The 24,897-nt window shown below is 21.7% G+C and overlaps 2 protein-coding genes across 2 annotated transcripts in view; one reads left to right on the top strand and one right to left on the bottom strand.

Moving 5' to 3' along the window:
* Positions 1-7: 7 nt before the first annotated feature.
* On the bottom strand, positions 8-12,664 carry LOC117173322 (proteasome maturation protein). The gene is made up of 5 exons (XM_033361813.1): positions 12,550-12,664; positions 12,090-12,190; positions 6,842-6,902; positions 6,552-6,727; positions 8-160 (listed from the first exon to the last, which is right to left on the bottom strand). Exons 1-5 carry the CDS (start codon positions 12,550-12,552, stop codon positions 73-75), a joined length of 429 nt encoding a protein of 142 aa, XP_033217704.1. The 5' UTR covers positions 12,553-12,664; the 3' UTR covers positions 8-72.
* Positions 12,665-14,894: 2,230 nt separating this feature from the next.
* The window catches only part of LOC117172968, an 11,693-nt gene continuing 1,690 nt past the window's right edge, over positions 14,895-24,897 (top strand). The window contains exons 1-2 of the mRNA XM_033361296.1: positions 14,895-15,047; positions 22,144-22,275. Coding sequence (XP_033217187.1) covers positions 14,993-15,047; positions 22,144-22,275 — 187 coding nt within the window. The 5' untranslated portion in view covers positions 14,895-14,992. The remainder of the gene's footprint in view (positions 15,048-22,143; positions 22,276-24,897) is intronic.

Consider the following 24,897-nt stretch of genomic DNA (forward strand, 5'->3'; position numbering starts at 1 on the left):
TAATAGATTAACAATTATGAATTTGTTTTATTTGTATCGGTAAAAAAAAAAGCAAGAAAATAAACGCTAATCTTACAAAATTCCAAGACTTTTTTCTACAACGGCGTGTGGTTGGCCCATTTGTTCTCTGAATTCTGGAGGGTTGAGAATGTCCTCGAATCTATAAAAATCAAGAACAAAATTTCTATTTTTAATCAGGGCCTGAAATGCAGATTACTTTTTACGAATATAGGAGAGTAAATTCTTCAAAATAAAATTAATAACTAAATTTTTCAATTTTTTAGGCAAAGCGGCAAATTTTCTACAAAAAAAAAACAACGAATTTTTAACATAAAGATAAAAATTTTGTTACACCTACAAAAATTAATTTTTAACTGAAATGAAGAATTTTAAACCAAAAAATGAATTTTTAACAAATCAGTTCAGTTTTTAACCAAATTTTTGAATTTTTCAGCCAAAGCGGTTAATTTTCTACAAAAGAATTGAATGTTCAACACAAAAATATCAATTTTCAACAACAAAGTTAATTTTTAACCCAAGAAGTTCAGTTTTCAACCAACTTGTCGGATTTTTAAGCCAAAAAGGAGAATTTTCAACAAAACAATTGTATATTTAACACAAAAATATGAATTTTTTACAACAGAATTAATTTTCAACCGAAGATGCTGATTTTTCTAGCAAAATAGTTGAATTTTTCACCCAAAAATACGTTTTTTAAAACAAAACAGTGCATTATTAATGAAAAAATTTTTAACCCAAAAAGATGATTTTTCTAGCAAACAAGTTTAATTTTCCACCAAAAATATGATTTTCCAACAAAAAAGTTCATTATTAAACAACAAGTAGAACTTTTTGCACACAAATTAATTTTTGAACAGAAGCTCAGCGTTCTACCAAATTGTAGAATTTTTCAGGCAAACAGGAGAATTTTCTACAAAAAAATTGTATTTTTAACACAAAAATATCAATTTTTAACAAAAAAAGTTAATTTAAACCCAAAAAGTTGATTTTTCTAGCAAGTAAGTTTAATTTTCCACCAAAAAAGAAGACTTTTCAACAAAAAAGTTAATTATGAATCAACAAGTAGAACTTTTTGCCAAAAATTAAAATTTTAACATACCAGTTCAGGTTTCAACCAAATTGTCGAATTTTCCAGGAAAAAAGGAGAATTTTCAACAAAAAATTCTATTTTTAACACAAAAATATGAATTTGTACAACACAGTTAATTTTAAACCCAAGAAGCTGATTTTTCTAGCAAAATAGTTTAATTTTTCACCCAAAAATACGTTTTTTAACACAAAAAGTGCATTAATAATGAAAAAATTATTTCTTCGCATGAAATAGTACAATTTTCAACGAAGAAAATTATTTTTTAACTAAAATTAGGAATTTTAAACCAAAAAATAAATTGTTAATGAAATAGTTTAGCTTTCAACCAAATTGTCGAGTTTTCCAGCCAGAACGGTTAATTTTCTACAAAACAATTGTATATTTAACACAAAATATCAATTTTTAATTTGAAACTGTAATTTCTTAATTAAAATAATTTGTAATTTGTAATTAAATTAAATTTAAATAATGTTTAAAAGTTAATTTTTAACTCAACAAGCTGATTTTTCTAGCAATATAGTTCAATTTTCCACCAAAAAATACGATTTTTCAACAAAAAAGGTCATTATTAATCAATGAGTAGAACTTTTTGAAGAAAAAAATTAACTTTTAACAAAGTCGTTCGGATTTCACACAAATTGTCGGATTTTTAAGCCAAAAAGGAGAATTTTCTACCAATCAATTGTATTTTTAACACAAAAATATAAATTTTTTACAACAGAATTAATTTTCAACCCAAGAAGCTGATTTTTCTAGCAAAATAGTTTAATTTTTCACCCAAAAATACGTTTTTTACACAAAAAAGTACATTATTAATGAAAAAATTATTTCTTCGCATGAAATAGTGAAATTTTCAACGAAAAAAATGATTTTTTAACTGAAATGAAGAATTTTAAACCAAAAAACGAATTTTCCAGCAAAAACGGTTACTTTTCTACAAAACAATTACATTTTCAGCACAAAAACATCAATTTTTAACAACAAAGTTAATTTTTAAGCCCAAAAGTTGATTTTTTCTAGAAAAATAGTTTAATTTCGAAAAAAGACAAGACGCTTTTTCAAAAAAAAAAAGATCATTATTAATCAACAAGTAGAACTTTCCGCCAAAAAATTAATTTTGTAAATTCTTTAAAATAAAATTAATAACTACATTGTTGAATTTTTTAGCCAAAGCGGCAAATTTAGCAAAATAGTTTAATTTTCCACAAAAACACGATTTTTCAACAAAAAAAGGTCATTATTAATCAACAAGTAGAACTTTTGGTCAAAAATTAATTTTTAACACAGTAGTTCAGCTTTCAACGAAAGTGTAGAATTTTTCAGGCAAAAAGGAGAATTTTCTACAAAAAATTGTATTATGAATTTTTTACAACAGAGTTAATTTTCAACCCAAGAAGCTGATTTTTCTTCCAAAATAGTTTCATTTTTTCACCAAAAAAGACGTATTTTTACACAAAAAAGTGCATTATTAATGAAAAAAAAATTATTTCTTCCCATGAAATAGTAAAATTTTCAACAAAAAAAAAAAAGATTTTTTAACTGAAATTAAGAATTTTAAAACAAAAAATAAATTTAAAAAAAATAGTTCAGCTTTCAACCAAATTGTCGAGTTTTCCAGGCAAAACGGTTAATTTTCTACAAAACAATTGTATATTTAACACAAAAATATGAATTTTTTATAAAAAAGTTAATTTTCAACCCAATAAGCTGATTTTTCTAGCAAAATAGTTTAATTTTCCCCCAAAAAATACAATTTTGCTACAAAAAAGTTCATTTTTAATTAAAAAATGGAATTTTTTACTATCCAGTTGCACTTCAAGCCCTAAACAATTAGTTTTTTACATAGTAGTTCAGCTTTTAACTGATTTGTCTGATTTTTAAGCCAAAAAAGATAATTTTCTGCAAATCAATTGAATTTTTAACACGAAAATATCAATATTTTACAAAAAAGTTTATCTGCAACCAAATATCTAATTTTTCTACAAAAAAAGTTGAATTTTCCACAAAAAAAGACGAATTTTCTACAAAAAAATTTAATTTTCAATCAAGTAGTTAAACTTCTCATCAAGAGAGTTAAATTTTCAACCAATAAGATTGATTTGTAATACCAAAAAGACTAATTTTCATCAAAATAACATGAATTTTCCCTTAAATAGTGAAATTTTCAACAAGCAAATTTTTTTTTAGCTAGAATGATGAATCTTCAAAACAAAAAAATTGAATTTTTAATAAAGTAGTGAAGCTTTCAACCAAATTGTTGAATTTTCAAGCCAAAAAGGCGATTTTTCTACCAAACAATTGAACTTTTAAACCGAAAATGTGAATTTTTACCAAAAAGTTCATTTTTGAACCAAATAGCTGATTTTCGTATAAAAACATTGAAATTTTCCTCCAAAAAAGACGAGTTTTCTATAAAAAAAAGTAAATTTTCAAACCAAAGAGAAAATTTTGCACCCAAATAGTTGAATAAAAGTTTCATTTTCAAAAGAAAATAGAATACTTCAATTTTCTGTTAAAAAATGAATTTAAAAAAAATTAAGTGTCAAATTTATTGAAACCAAAAGGATGAATTTAAAAACAAAATTGAATTTTCAACCAAGAAATCAAAAATTTAAATCACATTGTTAAATTTTCAACCCAATAAAAAGAATTTTGTACAAAAAAAATTGAATTTGTAACAAAAATTTTAATTTTTTAACCGGATATTTGAATTTTCTAACCAGATTATTTAAATATGAAGCCGAAAGGACGATTTTTTTACAGAACACTTTAATTTTCAACCAAGAAAATAAATTTTCTAAACAAAAAATTGAGTTTTTAACCAAATATTGGAATTTTCTACCATGATAAAAACCAAAACTTAATTTTCTATTTAAAAAAAAGACAATTATAAACCAAAAATATAATAATATTTGTTTGTTTTTTAAAAATATTTTATATATTTTAAAATGAATTTTCTAGCAAAATTATATAATTTTTTAAGCTAAATAGACTTATTTTTTTACAAAACAGCTGAATTTAAGAAACAATCGATTTTTTTCCCAAAAAGGTCAAAACGACATTTTTTTTTACACAATAGTTGAATTTTCAACCAAGAAAATAAAAAAAATACCAATTTTTAACGAAAAAAAAAGGAGTTGAATTTTCAATCAAGAATGAATTTTTTATTAAGAATAGAAATTTCAACGAAATTGTCGAATTTTCAAGCCAAAAACACGTATTTTCTACAAAAAAAGAGATGAATTTTGAACCAAATAGTTCAATTTTCCACTAAAAAAAAAAAAAAAACAATTATTAAGCAAAAATATGATATTTAGTTAGTATTATAAACAAAAGAGATTTTGATTTTAAATGAAAGCTGGTTTGAATTTTTACAAAAAGAGGTGTATTAAAAATTAAAAAATTAAAAAAAAAAAGAGTTGATATTTGTACCAAAATAGTGGAATTTTCAAGTAAAAAAAGATGTATTCTCATCCAAATTAATTAATTTTCAACAAAACCGTTAATTTTTAACCAATTAAGTTGATTTTTTAACAAAATATTTGAACTTTCCAAACAAAAAAGACCAATTTTCGACTATAAAATTAATTTTTGATAAAATAGTTAAACTTTATACAAAAATAAATGAATTTTCAGCCAAGAAGATTAATTTTATACCAAAAACACTAATTTTTATCAAAATACATAAATTTTCTGTTGAAAAGTTAAATTTTCAAACCAAAAAAAAAAAAAAAAACAAAGTTAATTTTCAAACAAATAGCTGATTCTTTCTATCAAAATATTAGAATTTCCCACCAAAAAAGACTAGTTTTCCATACAAAAAAGTACATTTTCAGCCAAATAATTATACTTCTTACAAAATTCAAAAACAAAATACTTGAATTTTTAAAAAAATAGTTAAATTTTCATCTTTAAAAATGTATTTTCCACCAAATAGTTGAATTTTCAACTAAAAAAGGTCAGTTTCCAACCAAATTTTTAATTTGATTACGAATTTTTCACAAATTACATGAATTTCCAAAAAAAAATATTTTATTTTTTTTTTGTAAAAAAATATCAATTTTCATAAAAAAAAAGATAGAATTTCAAACAAAAATAGAATTGCTTAAATTTTCGTTAAAAATGTAATTCTGAAAAAACAAAAAAAAAACGAATTTTCAGAAAAAAAAGCTAAATTTTCGACTGGAATAGTTAAATTTTTATTTGGAAAATTAATTTTCAACAACGTAAAATACATTTTTAAAAAGGAATACATTTTAAATTAAAGTGACGAATCTTCTAACAACAAACATAAACTAAAAAACGTAAATTTTCAACAACATTTTTAATTTGAATACGAATTTTCAACAAATTACATGAATTTCCATAAAAAAATAGTTTCATTCTTTTTTTTAATATCAATTTTCATAAAAAAAAGATAAAATTTTAACTAAAAAAAAAAATATTTTAATTTTACGTTAAAAATATCATTCTTGAAGAAAAAAAAATTACATGAATTTCCAAAAAAAAAAGTTTAATTTTTTTGTAAAAAATTTCAATTTTCATTAAAAAAAAAAAGATAAAATTTCAACCAAAAATAGAATATTTTAATTTTCCGTTACAAATCTAATTCTTGAAAAAAAAACAAATTACATGAATTTCCAAAAAAATAGTTTCATTTTTTTGTAAAAAAATATCAATTGCCATAAGAAAAAAGGATAAAATTTTAAACAAAAATAGAAGTTTAAATTTTCATTTGGAAAATTAATTTTCAACAAAGTAAAATACATTTTTAAAAAGGGATACATTTTAAATTAAAATTACGAACCTTCCAACAAAATTAATTTTTAACAAAAGAGTTTAGCATTTAAACGTAAGCATTTGAATTTTTAAGGAAAAAAAAGGTAAATTCCCAACGAAAAATGTAAAAAAACTGATTTTTTAGTTCAATTCCCGGTCAAGTCGCCATCCTGATTTTGATACTTGAAAATACTTGAATTTTTAACCAAATAGTTAAATTTTCATCTTCAAAAATGTATTTTCCACCAAATAGTTGAAATTTCGACTAGAAAAGATAAATTTCCAACCAAATTTTTCATTTTTGAACTAAAAATGATAATTTGTTAACCAGAAATGAAATAGCAGCATTCCCAGTCAAAATGTCTTATGAAATTAAGTTCTTGAAACTGCAAATCTAATAATTTAAATTTTAACAAAAAAAGACGAATTTCAACAAAAATAAAAATATAATAGTAGACTATTCAACCCCGAAGAATTAATTTTTAAGGAAAAATAGTTTTTTTACGGTTTCAATTCGCATTTAAGTAAAAAAAAAAACGATAAAAAAAAATAAAATAAAAATAATTTAAATTGAAGCCCTGCTAAAAATCGAATTAATGAGTAGGACATTCAAACAAAAAAATTTTTTTCTCGAATTAAGAATAAAATATGAAATAAATACCCAATTTCCAAGTCCTTTCCAAGAAGCGAATCTCGCATTGCCATTGAAGAGGGCAAGAACGGAAGTCTGCCGACTTTTTCTGTCGCTTTAATTTCCATTGCCAATCGCATTGGCGCGTGTAAACCCTGAGCATTTCGCAGCATCACCATTTCCATTCGCTCCTTGTTTTTCGTGTACTATTGAAATAAAAAAAAAAATAAAAACATATTTTTCATTTCACCTGACGCAAACATTTTTTTTTAATTTTACTTTTTATTAATAAAATATTTATTAAGTTACGGTTGCCGTACCATTTTCTCGGAACCTTCGAGGGGATGCGAGAATGCTAATTTTTGTCTAGTCGCTCCCAATCTAAAAAAAAATATATACAATATGTTGTATGAAATATTCCAGAAAAATTTAGAGACTATTTAGAGAAAGACAATAAATGTAGAGAGTTGAATTTTCAATAGAACAGTTTAATTTTTATTCAAAAAGAATGTCTGCTTCTAAAATTGTTGAATTTTCAACCAAATATGTAACATTTTTACCTAAAGGAGTTCAATTTTTACCCAAGTAGTTGGGTTTTTAAATAAAAAAGATCAATTTTTAATAAAATGAATAAACATACAACCAGAGGTGAATTTTCAACTATAGTCGTGAATTTTTAATTGAAATAGTTAAATATTTTAGTTGAAAAATTAAAATTAAATTGAAAACTATTTAAAGGAGGTAAATTTTAAAATCAAAAGGACTAATTTTCCACCAAAAGACTTTTCAGTCTAAAAAGCAAAAAATTTCATCCAAAATGTTGAATTTTTAGCTTTATTATAGCTAAATAATTACATTTTTGAAACTAAACAGATCAATTTTTAACCCTAAGTGAAGTAAAATTTGTATTGAGAATTAATTTTCAATAAAAAAAAACTAATTTTCTAAAAAACAGTTCAATTTTGTACCAAATTGTTGAATTTTCAACCAAATTGTGAAATTTTTACCTAAAGTAGTTCAATTTTGAACATTGGATGTAACATTAATTACAATTTTATTTGAACAGTTTTTAGTATAAATTTAGTGCGTCTCTAAAAACTTGTATTATAACTAAATAATTGCATTTTTGAAACTAAACAGATCAATTTTTTAACCCCAAGTGGAGTTAAATTTGTATGAAAATTAATTTAAAAAAAAACTAATTTTCTACAAAATTCTTGAATTTTCAACCAAATAGTGAAATTTTTACCTAAAATAGTTCAATTTTTACCCAAGCAGTTGAGTTTTTAATCAAAAGAGATCAATTTAAAAAAAAAAAAAAAACTTTCAACCAGAACTGAATTTTCAACTATAATCGTGAATTTTTAATTGGAATATTCAAAACTTTTAGTTTAAAAATTAAAATTAAATTAAAAGAGATGAATTTTAAAATCAAAAAGACAAATTTTCCATCAAAAAAGGTTTTTTCAGTAAAAAAATTGCATCCAAAATGTTAAATTTTGAGTGAGAAAGATCAAATTTCAACAAAACAGACCAATTTTTGACTAAATTATTCAATTCTCTACCAAAAAGATGAATTTTTGTCTAAGAAGATTAATTTTCTATCAGAAAAGATAAATTCCCAATAAAGTACATAATTTGTAACAAGATAGTTGAATTTTCAACAAATTACATAAATATTCAACTAAATAGTTTAAACAATGGATCTGATTTTTTGTCTCGAAAAACTGTTAACTAAATAATTGCATTTTTGAAACTAAAAAGATCAATATTTAACCCTAAATCAAGAAGTTACATTTTCATTGAGAATTAATTTTCAATTTTAAAAAATTACTTTTCTCCAAAATAGTTTAATTTTGTACCAAATTGTTAAATTTTCAACCCAAAAAGATGAGTTTTCTATAAAATAGTTGAATTTTCAATTAAAAATGTAATATTTAACAGCAAAAAAAAAGAGTTTTCCACTAAAATTGTGAGTCTTTAACCAAAGAAACTTTTAAACTAAAAAAAAAAAAACAACAACAACAGTTTTATTTAACTAAGAAAGGCAACTTTTCAACAAAACTCTTGAATTTTCAATCAAAAAGTATTACTTTTTAACGATATTGTTGAATTTTCTACAAAATTATTAAATCTTAAATCAAATAGTAATAATATTTTTAACTAAAAAAAATTTTTTTAATGAAAAATGTAATAGTAGATTTTAAAAAATAAAAAATAAACAGTTAAATTAAATCTAAAAGGACGAATTTCTATCAAAATAGTTGAATCTTAAACCAAAACAGATTAATTGTTAACCAAACCTGTGCAATTTTAAGCGAAAAAATAAGCTTTCTAGAAAATAAGAGAATTTTCTACCAGAAAAGACGAATTTTCAACAAAAAAACATAAATTTTTAACCAAATTTTTAAATTTTCAACCAAGAAACTTTATTTTCTACAAAAAAAAATATCGCAACAAAATAGCATAAATTTTCAAATAAATATTCTGAACATTGGAAGTGTTGCGGATTAATTTTTAGTTCATATTTTTTATTATTTCTAAATATTTTTAACTAAATAGTTGAATTTTTAAATTAAAAATATCAATTTTTAACCAAAAATAGAGTAGAAAATTGTTCATTCCAGAGAATTAATTGCTTGTAAAAAAATGAATTTTCTACAAAACAGTTGAATTTAAAAAAAAATTAATTTTTACAAAAAAAATCGAATTTTTTAACAAAATTATGAATCTTCAAACAAAAACAAAATATTTTTCAGCCAAGAAGTAGAGTTTTCATCCTAAAAAATAATAGTTGATATTTCAACAACAAAAATTAAATCAGAAATTAAAAGCAGATGTACTGAACCATCAAAAAAGATTTTTCACCAAAATAATTGAATAATAAATTAAAAAACATTAATTTTCTATAAAACAGTGTAATTTTTAATAAAAAGGAAATCAATGTTCTACTGAAAAGATGAACTTTCAAGAAAATGTTTGATATTTCATTAAAAAAAAATAATAATTTTCAACCAAGAAGATACATTTTCTATAAAAAAAGGCGAAAAACTTTTAACTAAATGGTTGCATTTTTTAAACAAAAAAAGCCGAATTTGACAACAAAAATTTTTGTACCAAAATGATTAATTTTGAACAAAATCGTTAAATTTTAAATCTAGTAATACGATTTTCAACAAAAAAGATAAATTCTCAACGAAAGCCAAAAATATTTTAATTTTTAATGCAAAACAAATTTTCAACCATTTTTTATAACAAAATTATTGAACTTGCAATAACATAAATGATTTTTCAACCAAGAATATTCATTATCAACCAAAAAGATTAATTTTGAACAAAATAGTTTATTTATCAACCAAATAGTCGAATTTTTAATCGAAAAAGACGCATTTTCAACTGAAAAGAATGATTTTTTTAACGAAATTGTTGAATTTTCAACAAAATAATTAAATTCTTAGCCAAAAAGATGAGTTTTCAAACAAAACAAATAGTTTTTTTTTTACAAAAAAAAAAATATTTTGAATAAAATAGATGAATTTTTAACCTAGTAATGCAATTTTCAACAAAAAAGTGGAATTCTCAATGAAAACCAAAAAGATTGCAGTTTTAAATAAAAAATAATTTATTTCAACAATAAAAAACTGATTTCTAACAAAATTGTTGAATCCTCGAACCAAAACAAATTAAATTTCTATCCGAAAAAATGAATTTTAAGTAAAAATGGAATAATTAAAGTTTTATTTGAAGTAATTAATCTTAAAAAAAAGAAGAGATTTTAATGACAATTTTAATAGTTGATACTTTAACCACACAAGACATTAATTCTCGATCAAAAACAATCGCATCCTCCACAAAAACAGATTAATTTCGAACAAAAATTTTGAATGTTTCACAAAAAAATATTAAGTTGCTACCCGAAGAAATGACTTTTTCATAAAAGTGTTGAATTTTCTCTAAAATAGTTGACGTTTTATCAGAAAAATTTAATTTTTCAACCAAATACTTGAATTTTATATCCAAACGGATTTTATTGCCACAGAACTGTGAAATTCTTAACCACAGGGTTAGAATTAATATTTATAAATATAATTAGTTAATAAATATAATATTGAAATTGAGTTATCTCTATTTTTACGAATAAGCAATATGAATTTACTTAGTTTTCGGAGAACTTTAAAACTAAAAAAAAAAAAACTTTAAAAAAAATAGTTTTAACAACAATGGCACTGCAAATTTTTATCTGAAAATTTAACGATTCCATTTTTAGTTGAAATTTTAACTATTTCTTTGTGAATTAATCTTTTTGGTAGATTTTTTTTATATTTTTTTGAATTCCTTTTCTTATTGAACATTATTTTTTAAAATAAAAATGGAAATAAACCATTTTTACTGATGTTTTTAATGGTTGAAAACACATTTACTTCTTTTTTAGTTAAAAACTGATTTATTTCGCTGAAAATTGAACTATTTTGTTGAAAATGCAGTTTTTTAATCTGAAATTGTAACTATTCAATATTTTTGAAAATGTAACTAGTTTTTAAAATTAATTTGTTATTAGTGAAAAATTATTTTTTTTTAGTATGAAAATATTTGTTTGAAAATTCGTCTTTTTGGTTGAAAATGCATTAGTTTGGCTGAAAATTTAAATATTTTCTTGAGACATCGTTTTATTTAACATTATCTTTTAACTGATAATGTAAATAATTAATTTCATTTTTTTGTGGTTGACAAATTTTTTCAATTCAGACTTTTTCTTTTTGGTAGAAAATTATTTGTTTGAAAATTCATCTTGTTGGTTGATAATTTAAATATTTTGTTGACACGTCGTTTTGTTTTATTTAACGTTATTTTTTAACTGAATATATAAATAAATCATTTTTTAAATTGTTTTTGTGGTAGAAAATAAATTTACAATTATTTCTTTTTTTTTTTTGTTCAAAATTGATTTCTTTCGTTCAAAATTGAATTATTTTGTGTACATTTTTCTGTGGTTAAAATTATTATTTAAAAAAAAAATTGAAAATGTAATTATACCATTTTTGGTTAAAAACTCGTTTTTCCTTGGTTGAAAATAAATTTTTTTAACTAAAAATTTTTATTTTGCATTTGAGTTCAAAATTGTATTTTTTGTTTATTAAAAATTCAATTTTTATCTAAAATTTTAGGCATGAAATTTCTGGTTGAAATTTGTTTCCTTTATAGTTGAAAATTTAATTATTTTTCATTTTTTTGTTTTTCTTTAATTTTATTGTTTTCAGTTGAAAATTTGAACATTTTTTTGATACTGATGAAATTTGTGATCTGGCGTTTTTTTAATAAAAATTATTTTTTTTTTATAGAAAATGTAAATAAACCATTTTTGTTTAAAAAAAAGCTTTTCTGGTTTAAAATATATTTACAATTATTTATTTTTTAGTTAAAAATTTATTTATTTCCTTGAAAATCGAACACTTTTTTGGAAAATTCCAATTTTTATCCTAAAAATGAAAACTCATATTAAAAGTAGAGAAAACACTTAGCAAATTATTAATTAATTATTTGAATAATAATTTTTTCTTTTTTACTCACCCAGCAATCATGGGACTTTTAATCCCATAATTTTCGTCCCCCATGCCAAGGTCATTTTGGCTTATTTGAGGTTTTGCGTTTGCAGCACCGTAACCGAAACTCTGAAAATGTTTATTATCTCGGTTAATTAACAAACAAAAAACGTTAAAACAAGGAGATTTATATTCGGCTCACGGAAAACATAACCTCCAAAAAAAAGAACACTTCTTTGCAGAGGATTATTAACTCTAAATAATGAAGTAAAAAGCACCTTATGTTCTTTTAAACATGTGCACTTTTCTAATCTATCAAATTCATTTAAAACCAAAATTATTTTTAAAGTTCAAAAAGAATTTAGGCACATAACCTCAAAAAAGATGGACAGGTTCTTCAAATAAATGATACCCCAATAAAATAAAGTTAAAATGTACATAAATATTAAAAATCAAGTAAAAATATAAACAAAAGTAAGAAATTTTACCATTTTTAGTCCTGAGAATTAACTTTTGCAAGAATTCTAAAAACGAAATGTCACTCTGTGATGCCAAGGAAAAAATTGCTGTTCTAATTGTAAGTGTTGCCAACTATTTGTCTTTAAGAAACAAATCTCCCTAGCAAAGAGATTATATCTAGCCCGCTAGAAGCGGTAAATGTTCTAGTCAAAGTTCCGCGAAAATTCAAATTCAATCAATGAAAAATAGCTTTTTTTATAGAAATTAATAATAGATGGTTGAGTTTAACTTTTAATGATAAATTTTGAACGGCGACAAGAAGATTAATTTTATACTAGAATGACGTGAATTTTCAAACAAATAGTTGAAGTTTCAACTAAAAAAAGTTAAGTTTGCAAATTAAAAAATGAAAGGAACTTTTACAAAATTTGTTAAATTTTAAACGACGAACATAAATTTTTAACCAAAAATAGAACTGTTAAATTTTTAGATGAAAAAATTAATTTTCAACTAAAGAAGAAAGAAATTCAACCAAAAATAGTATAGTAAAATTTTCAGTTAAAAAATTAGTTTTCTAACAACAAAAGGAATTCACAAAAACAAAATAGTTCAAATCTAAACTAAAAAGCTCAAACCAAAATAGGATGGTTAAATTTACAGACAAAAAATGGAATTTTCCTCAATATAGTTCAAATTTCAACGAAAGAAATAAATTTTTTATTAAAATTAAATTTAAAAAAACTTTAACTATAAAAGAAAATCATTTAAACCAAAGATGGAATATTTACATTATCAGTGCAAAAAATAATTTCCATAAAAAAGCTAAATAACAAATGTTATCAATATCAAAAAAATATTACAATTTTCAACTAAACCAATGAATTTTTAACCAAAAAGATGAATTTTCAAACAAATTATTTTAAGCTTCAAAGAACAATTTACCACTGGTAAAAAATTTAAACAAAAAGAAATAGTTAAATTTTCAACTAAAAATAGAATAGTTAAATTACCAGATAAAGAACTGAATTTTTAACCAAATTTGTCAATTTGTAAGAAAAATAATGAATTTTCAGTTTAACATAATAATAATTTTTAACAACGCAAAAAGAATTTGTAACGAGAAATTAAATACCTAAATAGTTCAATTTTGAACTGAAAAATGTTATTTTGATATCTTTGAATAAAATGTTAATTATAAACAATATAGTTCAATTTAAAACCAAACAAAAGTGAATTTTCAACTAAAAAAGAAAAAATGTTGAACCAACAATGGAACAGTTAAATTTTCTTTTAAACTAATTAATTTTCAACAAAAAAGCGAAATTTTCAATAAATAGATGAATTTTCAGCCATAGAGAAGAATTTTCAACTCATTATAATGATTATAACCTTCGACCAAAAATTAACCACATTAGCTTAATTAAAAAAAAATTGAATTATTGATCAAAACAGATTTTAAATATTTTATTATTAAACAAAAAACAGTTAAATTTAAACAAAACAGACGAGCTTGAAATGAAATACTTAATTTTTCAGTTAAAAAAATTAATTTTTTCCAGAGGAAATTAGTTTTTAACAATATTATTAAACGCTCTACCCAAAATCATAAATTTTTTACCTAAAAGTTGAATTTTAAAATAAAAAATTAATTTTTAACCCAAACTTTTTTAAACAAAGGAGTTAAATTTAAACATATTAGTTAAATATTTGCAACCAAATAAATGAATCATTAACCAAAGTAAATAAACTTTTTTGTAAATCAATTTTTAACGAAAAAAAAACTGATTTTCACCAAAATAGCTTATTTTAAACCAAAGATATGAATATTCAACAATCAAATTAAAATGCAATAGTTGATATTTGATACAAATAAACAAATTTTAATTAAAAGACGTTGGATTCAACCAAAAAGGATGGGTTTTCAACAAATCATGTAATTTTTCAAACAAAAAAAAAACAGTTTTTGACCAAAAATTAAACAAAAACCAATGAAAGACTAATTTTCAACTAAGGACAAGAAACTTCAACAGATAGAATTTTAATTACTAACAGTTGAAATAAAAAAAAATGATTTTCCTCTAAAACAGTTTTTTTTTTAATTTGAAAATATTATTTTTCACTATAAAAAATAGAAAACTTTCGAAAATACCTGCTTTCAAGAGTTCTTCAAGTGAAACTTTATTTTACGAATGGAATATAAACTTTAATTAATAACTTGTATCAAAAAAGATTTTTCATATATTAAATTTGAATGTTCGCAGAACTCGGACCTGAACAGATTGCGCACTCTGGTGTGTAGTAAAAAAAGTTATCCTGTTTTTACTAGAAATTACTATATATCCCCCTCCACTCGACAAATTAAGATCTGTCAGTGTCAGTGACTCAAGTTTACTTGTCGAGTAAACAAATTATTTAATAATACTTAAAATACTATCAATATAATTGTTATTTAAGTGAGTTCGGGAAGTGAAAATGTGGACGAAAGCCGTGTGTGTTTTTTTCCTGTTGAGTTTATTGGCAAAAGAAGGTAAAAAAGCTAAAAATTAAAATCTTTTCGATTTTATAACCAAACTTTTCGAGGGCGTGGCTTCACATGAGTAATTTTTGTAGTAATTAGCGTAAAAATAGAGTCAATTTAGATAATAAAAAAGGGTTTAATGATTGTTAGAAAGTGGCAGTCTTTTTGTTTTTTTGAAGTTGATGTTTTATCGAAAGTTATACAATTTTTGGTTTATAGGTTAGTCACCTGTTGACGAAATCCATTTTTTTTTTTTTTATGAAATTGGTTATTTTCTATATAAACCTCCAGAAAACTCTAAAAGGAAAGAAAAATTAATATCTTAACTTTCCGGTGAAAAAAGAAAACCTAAAAATATTGTCAATATTTTTTTAAATCTAATAATTTTTCTATTAGCAATATTTATTTTTGACGAAAAACACTGACATCAAATAAGACAAAATTCGTAAAGATTGTAAATCTCCTTTTAAATCTAATTTTTTTATTTAAAGTGACCGATTTCTGGTGAAGAATGTTAACATAACTTAAAATTGTTCGAAAACTGTAAATTTCATACCAATTTCAGGTGAGAAATGTGAACAAAACCTACAATTGTTCAAAATTTGTTAATACTATTTGAATTCCAATGCTTTTTTAATGAAAGTAACGATCTCTTGTAACGAACTACTTGCGGGTAAAATTTAAACTTTTTTTCAAAATTAATTATTTTTGTTTGGAGATTTATCATTTTTTAAAATTAGGAAATAGATTCTTAACGGAAAATTCCACTATTATATTTTTGGTTAATTTTTTTTGAATGAAATTTCAAGGTCTTTTTTTGTGGAATATTAACATTTATGATAAAAAAAATTTTTTTTGGTAGGTATAAAATTGACCTATTCCTGTTGAAGATTCATAATTTTTGTTGAAAATATTCACCAGTTTCGTTGAAACTTAATTTCTCTAACTGAAAAATTTAACTTTCATTTTTGGACGAAAATTGATCTTTTCTAGTTTAAAATTCAACAATTTGAATTAAAATTTCTCCTCTTTAATTGAAAATTCACATTTGTTGAAAGAAAATGATCTTTTTCTTTCAAAGTTAATCTTGTTAAAAAAATTTTGTTTTCGGTTAAGAAATTAATTTTTATTTAAAATAATAACTGTTCAACCAAAAAAAAAATATTTTTAACAAGAGTTTAATTTTTAACTGAGTCATTTAATTTGAAACTTGTTTTCTCTTTGGATAAAAAGACATTTTTTGTCGAAAATTGAACTACTTTGTTCACAATTTTCTTCTATTTTAGTTGATTTTTTTTTAAACAGAAATTGTAACTATTATTCCATATCTTTTTTTAAATGTATCTCGTTGGTTGAAAAAAATATTGTTTAGTTGAAAATTTATTTATTCGGTTGAAAGTAGTTTTTTTGGTAAAAAACTAATTTTGTTGCTGAAAATTTAACTTCCAGTTCAAGATTCGTCATTCAAGTTAAAAATTCACAATTTTGGTGGAAAATTAATTTTTTTACTGAAAATTGAACTATTTCATTTTTAGTTGGTTGATTGACCTTTTTTACTTCAAAATTTAACTATTTGTTTGAAAATTTGACTTTTTCAGTTGAAAATTCATTTATTTAGTTGATAATCGTCTTTTTGGTAAGAAATTAATTCTATTGTTGTTGAAAATTCAACTATTCCAATTAAAGGTGGACCATTTTATTTCAAAAATTCATATTTTTTGTTTGAAATTTAATATTTTCAGCTGAAAATTAAACTATTTCATTTTTGGTTCCAAATTGATGTTTTCTAGTTCCCAAATAAACTATTCGTCTTTTTAGTAACAAAATATTTTTTTAATTCCGTCGAAAGTTGATAAAACAAACTAAAATTATTTAAAAATAATATAACATAAAATTGTTCCAACTAGTTAATCTTCTGTGAAAATTTAATGATTCTTTAATAAAAGTAACCATTTTGGTACAAAGTTTTTGATAAAAAAGAGTTTTATTTTATCAGCTGTAAATATAAATAAATAATTTTAAAAATGTATCTGTACTTTAAGCATCAAAAACTCAACAATAATTGATTTGATAAAATGATTCTGAATCCGTTCAAAGTTTAAGAATTTTAAGATTGTGCGATTAAAATTAAATAAACTATTTTTAATTTAAAAATAACTTAATAATATCATGTTCGTAATTCAAGGCTTTTATTAAATTAAAAATATTGTTCCAGTCTAAATTATTTAATTTTTAACCCGTTTGATTAAATAAAATTTAATTAAGAAAAAGTATCATTATTTAATATTTAGCAATATTTTAATGTTGATTTAAGACCAGTAAATTGTAGCCAAATATTTAAAAGTTCTATTTAAAAAATGTTTAATTTCTAAGCAAAATTGTTGAACTTTGATGCATAAATAATAATTGAACACTTATTATCTTTGTAGAAAAAATTTAAGTAATTTTAAGAGATATTTAGAAGTTTTGAAAATATTCAACATTAATTTAAAACTTAAAATAATATAAAGTAGATTAAACGAAGTTTGTGCAAATTTTTTTCAGAACTTTTTAAAATACTTTAAAATGAATAGAATTTTTCCTACAATTTTTAGAAAATCCTGCAAATTAAAAAAAAATTCCTTAAAATCTTCGAGGGTTTTTTTTGTTGACAATTTTGGAAATCTCTTAAAATCATTTTCAAATATTCTGTTAAAGTCATTTTTCAAAATGAAAAATTATTTTGAATATTCAATAGGAATTTTAAGAAAATGTTATTATTCGTTTGGATCCTTTCACAATTTCAAGTTCTAAATCCAAAATTAAAATTTGGATTTATAAAAAAGTAAAAAAAAAATTAAAATTTTTAATTTTTCTAGTCTAAAATAACTTAAAAATTTCAAAGTTCATGAATTGATTCTTTAATTTAGAGTATTTAAAATGTTAACGTGGATTTATATTTTTGGAACCTAATCTAAATTTTTGAACTCTATAATTTATGAATGTTAAAAATTTAGAATTTTGCAGTAAATTATTGAGCAATTGAATACAAAATTTTTGAATTTAAAAATTATTAAACTTCAATTTTAAAAGTTTGAAATTCAACAGTTCCACTGTGAATTCTTAATTTTTTCGTTTATTTTATATTACATGTACTTTTACAGTTTAGAATAGAGTTCGATTTTTAAAATTTTGTTGGCCAGGAAAAATGTTTGCGAACCGTGAAATTACCGGGATTTTTTTTCTTCGATTAAAACGGTCGCTCTAAAAACTCCAACATCGCCTAAAACTGTTAAAAAATTAAGAATCATGTTTAAAATGTAATGATTTTTCACTAAAATTTTCAAACTTGTAAATTTTATTATTTTTAATAAAATTAATTGAATCTAAAATATCTAAATTTAATGATTTTTGTTTCAAAATTCCGATTTGAGACGAAAACCGTTAGTATGACCTGAAACGGTTAAAAAATTGAAATTATTATTACAACTATAATTATTTTGGCCTTTAAATACCAATTTTTTGTGTGAAACCCCAAAATGACCCACAATTTTTCCAAAATTATGAACATTTACAATTTAATATTTTTGCTTAAAGTTGTAAATTTCCGGTAAAAAAATTCTGATAAAACAGAAACAATTTTTAAATAAAAATATCGATTTCTGGTTATTATTTTTTGTTTTAACTAAAAATTTAACAATTCCATTAGAAAATTGACCTATTTTGCTGTAAATCCGTTTTTTTTTTAATTATTAAGAATTAGATTTTTAATCGAAAATTTCACTATTCTATTTGAGGTTGAAAATTAATACTTTTTATTTAAATATCTAACTAATTGTTTAAAAAATGTATTTGCTTTGTGAACAATTTTTCTGTTTATAATTAAAAATTCAATTATTTCGTTGAAAATTCACAATTATTAGGTTGAAAAATCGATTTTTTAATAGAACATTATCTTTTTCTTTGAAATTTAATCTTGTTTTTAAAAAATCTTCTTGTTTAAAATGTAATGATTTTTTAATAAAATTTTCAATTTTCGACGAAAAATACTCACACAATCCGAAATTGTTCAAACTTGTGCATTTTATTATTTTAAATAAAATTAATTGAATCTAAAATATCTAAATTTAATGATTTTTGCTTAAAGTTGTAAATTTACGGTAAAAAAATTCTGATGAAACAGACAAGCATCCATAAATTGTTAAAAAATGTCTAATCTTTTAAATCTCGCAATTTTAAAATAAAAATACCCATTTCTGGTTATTATTTTATTAACTAAAAATTTGACAATTCCAGTAGAAAATTGAACTATTTTGCTGTAAATCAAACTGTCTGTTTTTAAAATTTATGTACTTTGTGAAAAATTTGTTTTTTTGCATTTGAAAATTCAACTATTTCATTGAAAATTCACGTATTTTATTGAAAAATTGATTTTTTTAAAGTATATTATCTTTTTCTTTGAAAATTAATATTGTTTTCAGAATTTCTTCTTGTTTAAAATGTAATGATTTTTTAATAAAATTTTTAATTTTCGAAGAAAAATACTCAAACAATCCGAAATTGTTCAAACTTGTACATTTTATAATTTAAAATAAAATTGATTGAATCTGAAATGACCTACAAATTTTCCAAAATTATGAACATTTATAATTTAATGATTTTTGCTTAAAGTTGTAAATTTCCAGTAGAAAAATGTTGATAAACCCGAAAAGCGTAGATTAATTGTTGAAAAATGTCTAATCTATAAAATTTAAGAATTTTCAAATAAAAATACCCATTTCTGGTTATTATTTTTTTATACTAAAAATTTAACTAATCCAATAGAAAATTGAACTATTTTGCTGTAAATCCAGTTTTTTTATATTATTAAGAATTAGATTTTTAATCGAAAATTCCACTATTCTATTTCAGGTTGAAAATTGATATTTTTTATTCAAAAATCAAACTAGCTGTTTTTAAAATTTATGCGCTTGATGAAAAAGTTGTCTTTTTTAATTGAAAATTAAACTATTTCGTTGAAAATTCACAAATTTTGTTGAAAAATCGATTTTTTAAAAGAATATTATCTTTTTCTTTGAAAATTAATGTTGCTTGTAAACATTCTTCTTGTTTAAAATGTAATGATTTTTTAATAAAATTTTCAATTTTCGTCGAAAAATACTCAAACAATCCGAAATTGTTCAAACCTGTGAATTTTATTATTTTAAATAAAATTAATTGATTGAGTGTTATAACTATAATTATTTTGGTCCTTAAATACCGGTTTTTTCTATAAAACACCAAAATGACCTTCAAATTTTTCAAAATTATGAACATTTACAATTTAATGATTTTTGCTTAATGCTGTAAATTTCAGGTAAAAAAAATGCTGATAAAACAAAAAAGCATCCATAAATTGTTTTAAAAATGTCTAATCTTTGAAATCTAACAATTTTTAAACAAAAATACCCATTTCCGGTTTAAAACCTCAACATAAACCTAAGTTGTTGCAAATTGAAAATCTTGATGATGAGTTTTCTTTAAATTAGATTACATTAGATTTAAAATTGACAAAAAAAACCTTTTAATATTTAGCAATATTAAAAAAAATCCTTTGAAATCAGAAATTATAAATCAAATATTAAAAAATAAACAATTTGAAACTCATTTGTTTGAAATAGAAAACCTTGAATCGTTAAAATTTCCCGAAAGCTAAATTTAAAGATTGAAAGTAACAATTTTAATTTAAAACTAAAAGTTTTCGAACAATTTTAACAAAATATAGATTTTTGAAAATTTTGAAATAAAATTTGGAATCTAGGAAATTTAAAATCATTTTTTTTAATTATGCTGAATAAAATTTTTTTTTTAATAATTCTAATAATTTTAAAAGATATTTAGAAATTTTAGAATTTTATACAGATTTTTTTTTAATTTTATTAAAATTTGAAAATATTTAAAAAGATTTCTAGAAGTTTTGAAGCGACTCACACATACATATCTTAAGATTTATGGGAAAATTTCAAAAGATTTTATTTTTAATAAATTCTGAGCGATAAATTGTAAAATATTTCAAAACAAAAACACATTTTTTTTAAGAAATAGCAATAAAATTATTATTAATTTAGAAAAGTTCCAGTGAGTTTAAAATTTAAGTGTTTTGAAAAGATTAAAAAATAATTTAAAACTTGCAGATTTCAAATTTGTTTGAAAAATGTAGATTTTATAACGATTTTGGAAAAAATCCGTAAGATTTTTAAGCATTTTGAAAGGTTTCAGGACAATACAAAAATGTTTGTAAGATTTATGGTAAAAATGTAAATGATTTTTTATTTAAAAAAATGAATTTTGAGAGAAAATTTACAAAGATTTCAAAACTTTCTAAATGATTTTTTAAAAGTTCGTAGAAGTTGAAGAATTTAAAAAACAAAAATTTATAACTTTCTAAAAACATAATATGAATAACTACATCTAGTAAAGGATTTTAGAAAAAAATTATAATTTTGCAAAGATTTTATTTTATTCTAAGGAAAATTTGTAATTATTTTATTTGTTTGAAAAATTAAGTTTAAGAGAATATTGAAAAAGACCTCAAAACTAAAACAAATTATGATAAATAAATAGTTACTGAGCAATTATTAATTTAGAAAAAGTTCCAGTAAGTTTAAAATTGAGAACTGTTGAAAATATTCAAAAATAATTTAAAACTTGTAAAGATTTCAAATTTTTTTGAAGAATGTAGATTTTTTTAAATTCTGAAAAAAATCAAAAGATTTTCAAGTATTTTGAAACTTTTAAAAATAGTAAACAGATTTAGAATTTGTAAAGAAATTTTATAAAAAATTATAATTATTTTAAAGATATGTATGCGATTTAGAATTTTATGAACAAAAAAGCATCCATAAATTGTTAAAAAAAATGTCTAATTTTTGAAAACTAACAATTTAAAAAAAAAAAAAACCCATTTCCGGTTTAAAACCTTAACATAAACCTAAATTGTTGCAAATTGGAAATCTTGATGATGAGTTTTCTTTAAAAATGCTTAAAATTTTATATTGAAGTTATTTTTTTAAATATTAAAAAAAATGTATTAGATATTAAAATGTTTAATCGATTAAAAATAAGAAAAAATAATTTGTTTTCGCAGGAGAAAGTATTTACTGCTACAGATGTAACAGTAATCATCCAGGATGTGGAGATCAATTAAATTGGCTTTATTGGGCTGAAAGTTGTCCCGAGTATGATGATAAATGCGTGAAAATCATCGAAAGAAAAGGAGGTGAAAATTTATTTCATTTTTTCAAAAATCTTTTCAGGTATTTAGAAGCATATCCCAAATCCCCCCAAAAATTCTTTCAAGTTTAAACTTGGAAAATATGCAATTGACTCTAAGGCTTCAAATTGAAAGCTTTGAATTTTTGACAGTAAATTTGAAAAAATGTCCTTTTTAATATTTAATTTATATAATAATAATACAGAATAATTTATTATTGAGTTATCATTAAGTCGTAATATATGATTATGGAATAATTATTTATAATTATTTTTCAAACATATTTTTGGATAAGGTGACGTTCAAAAACTACAAAAACATACACGGGGGGGAGGTATTTTTTGTCAATTTTTTAAAATGATTGCAATATGAAAATTAGTAATTTTATTTTACAAGTAAGCATTTATGCACAGTTTTCACACTATTTGTTTAATTGGCTTTTTTATGGTTGAAAATTAATTTTCTTAACTGAAAATTTAAATAATCCATTTTTGGCTAAAAATTAATCGTTTTTAGTTTTTAGACAGAAAAAAAAACTTTGTTAAAAAGTAATTATTTTTGTTGTTTGAAGATTTAACTATTTTATTGAACATCCGTTTTTGTAGTTAAAAATTAAATTATTTAACTGAAAATTGAACTATTCCATTATTGACTGAAAATTTATAGTTTTTTATTTAAAAATTGCCTTATTTGGTTGAAAATTAATGGATTTTGTTGCAAATTTGTTTTTTGGCAGAAAATTAATTTTCTTGGTTGAAAAAATTCAACATTTTGGTTGAAAATTCATATTTTTTGTTTAAAATATTATGGCTTGATTGAAAGTTGAGCTCCTTTGTTAAAAATTCATTTTTGTTATTGAATATTCATCATTTTAGTTGAAAATTTCACCATTTTTATGAAAATTAATTTTTTATTTGTTGAAAAATTAATTTTTTCGTTGAAAATTGAACTTCTCCATTTTTGGTTCAAATTTTCTCATTTTTAGTGCAGAATTCAACTATTTTGTTGAAAATATAATTATTTTGTAGAAATTTAAACTCTGTCGTTGAAAATAGAATTATTTTGTTGAAAATTACTTTTTTTTTTGTTGTAAATTAAACTTGTTGTTCCAGAATTCATATTTTCGGGTGGACATTTTTTTTCTGTCCTGAATGAAAAATCTTTTTTGTTGGAAATATCAACAATTACATTTCATTTTGAGAATTCATCTTTTTTTATCGTAAATTTTTCATTTTTATGTTCAAAATCTATCACTTTCTTAGGGTAAATTAAACTATTTTGGTAGAAAGTCTACTATTTGGTTAAAAATTAACTTTTCTTTTAAGAATTCAAATTTTCGGATTAAATATTTAGTTTTGCTAAAAATTCATTTTTAAATAGAATTTTTTTAAATTGAAAATATAAATAATGAATTTTTGATTTAAATTGATCTTTTTTAGTTGAAGGTTCAACTACTTGATCGGAACTTCATGTATTTTAATAAAAATTCTTCTCTCTTTGGTTGAAATTTTAAATACCACGTTGAAAATTAATCGGATTTTGGTAAAAAATAAATCTGTTTCGGCTGGGAATTATACTATTTGTTGAAAATTCTTTTTCGTTTTTGCAGTCAACTATTTTTTATTTAAAATTAGTTTTTTTTTTGTTGAAAATTCGACCATTTTGTGTAAAATTTAAAACAGTTTTTTTCGTTGAAATTCAATCAATATTAATTAAAAATTTGATTATTCGGTTGAAAATTCATCTTTGTAGGTTGAAAATGAAAATATTTGGTAAAAAAGTCAACCATTTTTTAAATAAATGCATATATTTGATTGAAAATTCTTAATTGTTTATAGTGCTACTTCCAATATTTTTGTTCAATAATTCAAATATTCGGTTTTAAATTAATTTTTATAGGTTCAATATTGAACTATTTGGTTAAAAGTTCAACAATTTTATGAAATATTAACCTTTTTTTGAAATTCAACATTGTAAAAATTCATGTTTGCATGTTAAAAAATCAGTTCTTTGATTAAAAATTCGTCTCTTTTGATTGAAAATTCAACTATTTTGTAAAAAAGTAACCTTTTTTTATTTAGTAATTTGACCATTTGGTTGTAAAAATTCATCCTTTTATGTTGAAAATTTAACTATTTTATTAAAAATTCTTCTCTTTTGATTAAAAATTCAACTAGTTGGTTAAAAATTTAACTATTTTGTACAAAAGAAAACTTTTTCCTTTAGAAATTCCACCAATTGGTTGAAAACTCAACTATTTGATTAAAAATTCTTATCTTTTGATTGAAAATTCAATTAGTTGGTTAAAACTTCTACTATTTTGTAAAAAAAGAAACCTTTTTCGTGTAGAAATTCGACCATTTGGTTATAAAAATTCATTCTTTTATGTTGAAAATTTTAATATTTGATTAAAAATGAGTCTTTTATGTTGAAAACATAAATGAGACTTTTGATTGAAAATCCAACTATTTTGTAAAAAGTAATCTTTTTCGTTTGGAAATTCCACCAATTGATTGAAAATTAATCTTTGCATGTTGAAAACTCAACTAATTTATTAAAAATTCTTCTTTTTTGATTGAAAATTCAACTATTTTATAAAAAATTCAACTATTTTGTAAAAAAGAAACC

The sequence above is a fragment of the Belonocnema kinseyi genome, chromosome 5 (genome assembly GCF_010883055.1).
Source record: "Belonocnema kinseyi isolate 2016_QV_RU_SX_M_011 chromosome 5, B_treatae_v1, whole genome shotgun sequence".
Lineage (NCBI taxonomy): Eukaryota > Metazoa > Arthropoda > Insecta > Hymenoptera > Cynipidae > Belonocnema > Belonocnema kinseyi.